The sequence below is a fragment of the Penaeus monodon genome, chromosome 29, assembly GCF_015228065.2.
Source record: "Penaeus monodon isolate SGIC_2016 chromosome 29, NSTDA_Pmon_1, whole genome shotgun sequence".
Taxonomy (NCBI): Eukaryota; Metazoa; Arthropoda; class Malacostraca; order Decapoda; family Penaeidae; genus Penaeus; species Penaeus monodon.
In genome coordinates, this window is record NC_051414.1 from 31,704,091 (window position 1) to 31,704,585 (window position 495).

Sequence of the window (495 nt, forward strand, 5' to 3'; positions counted from 1 at the left end):
ACTTTTAGGTTTGAAAGACATAAAATGTCAGCAGATTTTGAATATGCAATTTATTTCTGACATAAAGAGGTGAATTCCACCTTACAGTATGACAATCACTGCATCTCGTCTAATATATATTAGGGTTGATTGTAGTGATAGATATCTGGCGTCCTTTTCATTATCCGTAAATGCCTTGGCCATGACGAGCACCGAAGCCACGGCTGTGACCCCTGGCAAAGGCTTGGCCATGAACCCTTCCAACTCCATGGCCCCTGTGGAAGCCATGACCACCTCCGCCATGAAAGCTGCCGAAGCCAGCTGGGTCAGCCTCTGGGTCGGGGTGAGGCATGGCGCTGGCCCAGCCGATCAGGCCAGACAGGGTCACCATCATGACCAGAAACAATGACAGCTGTAAGGAAGGGATTGTTAGGATATTTATTATTAGATATTTGAAATAATAAAAAAATCCTGGATCACTTACTTGCTTGCATATTTACGCAAAAAAAAGTTCAT

The 495-nt window shown here is 44.6% G+C and overlaps 1 protein-coding gene across 1 annotated transcript in view; it reads right to left on the reverse strand.

Annotated features, from left to right (window-relative positions):
- Positions 1–128: 128 nt before the first annotated feature.
- The window catches only part of LOC119592170 (holotricin-3-like), a 675-nt gene continuing 308 nt past the window's right edge, over positions 129–495 (reverse strand). Inside the window, exon 2 of the mRNA XM_037940993.1 lies at positions 129–391. Coding sequence (XP_037796921.1) covers positions 161–391 — 231 coding nt within the window. The 3' untranslated portion in view covers positions 129–160. The remainder of the gene's footprint in view (positions 392–495) is intronic.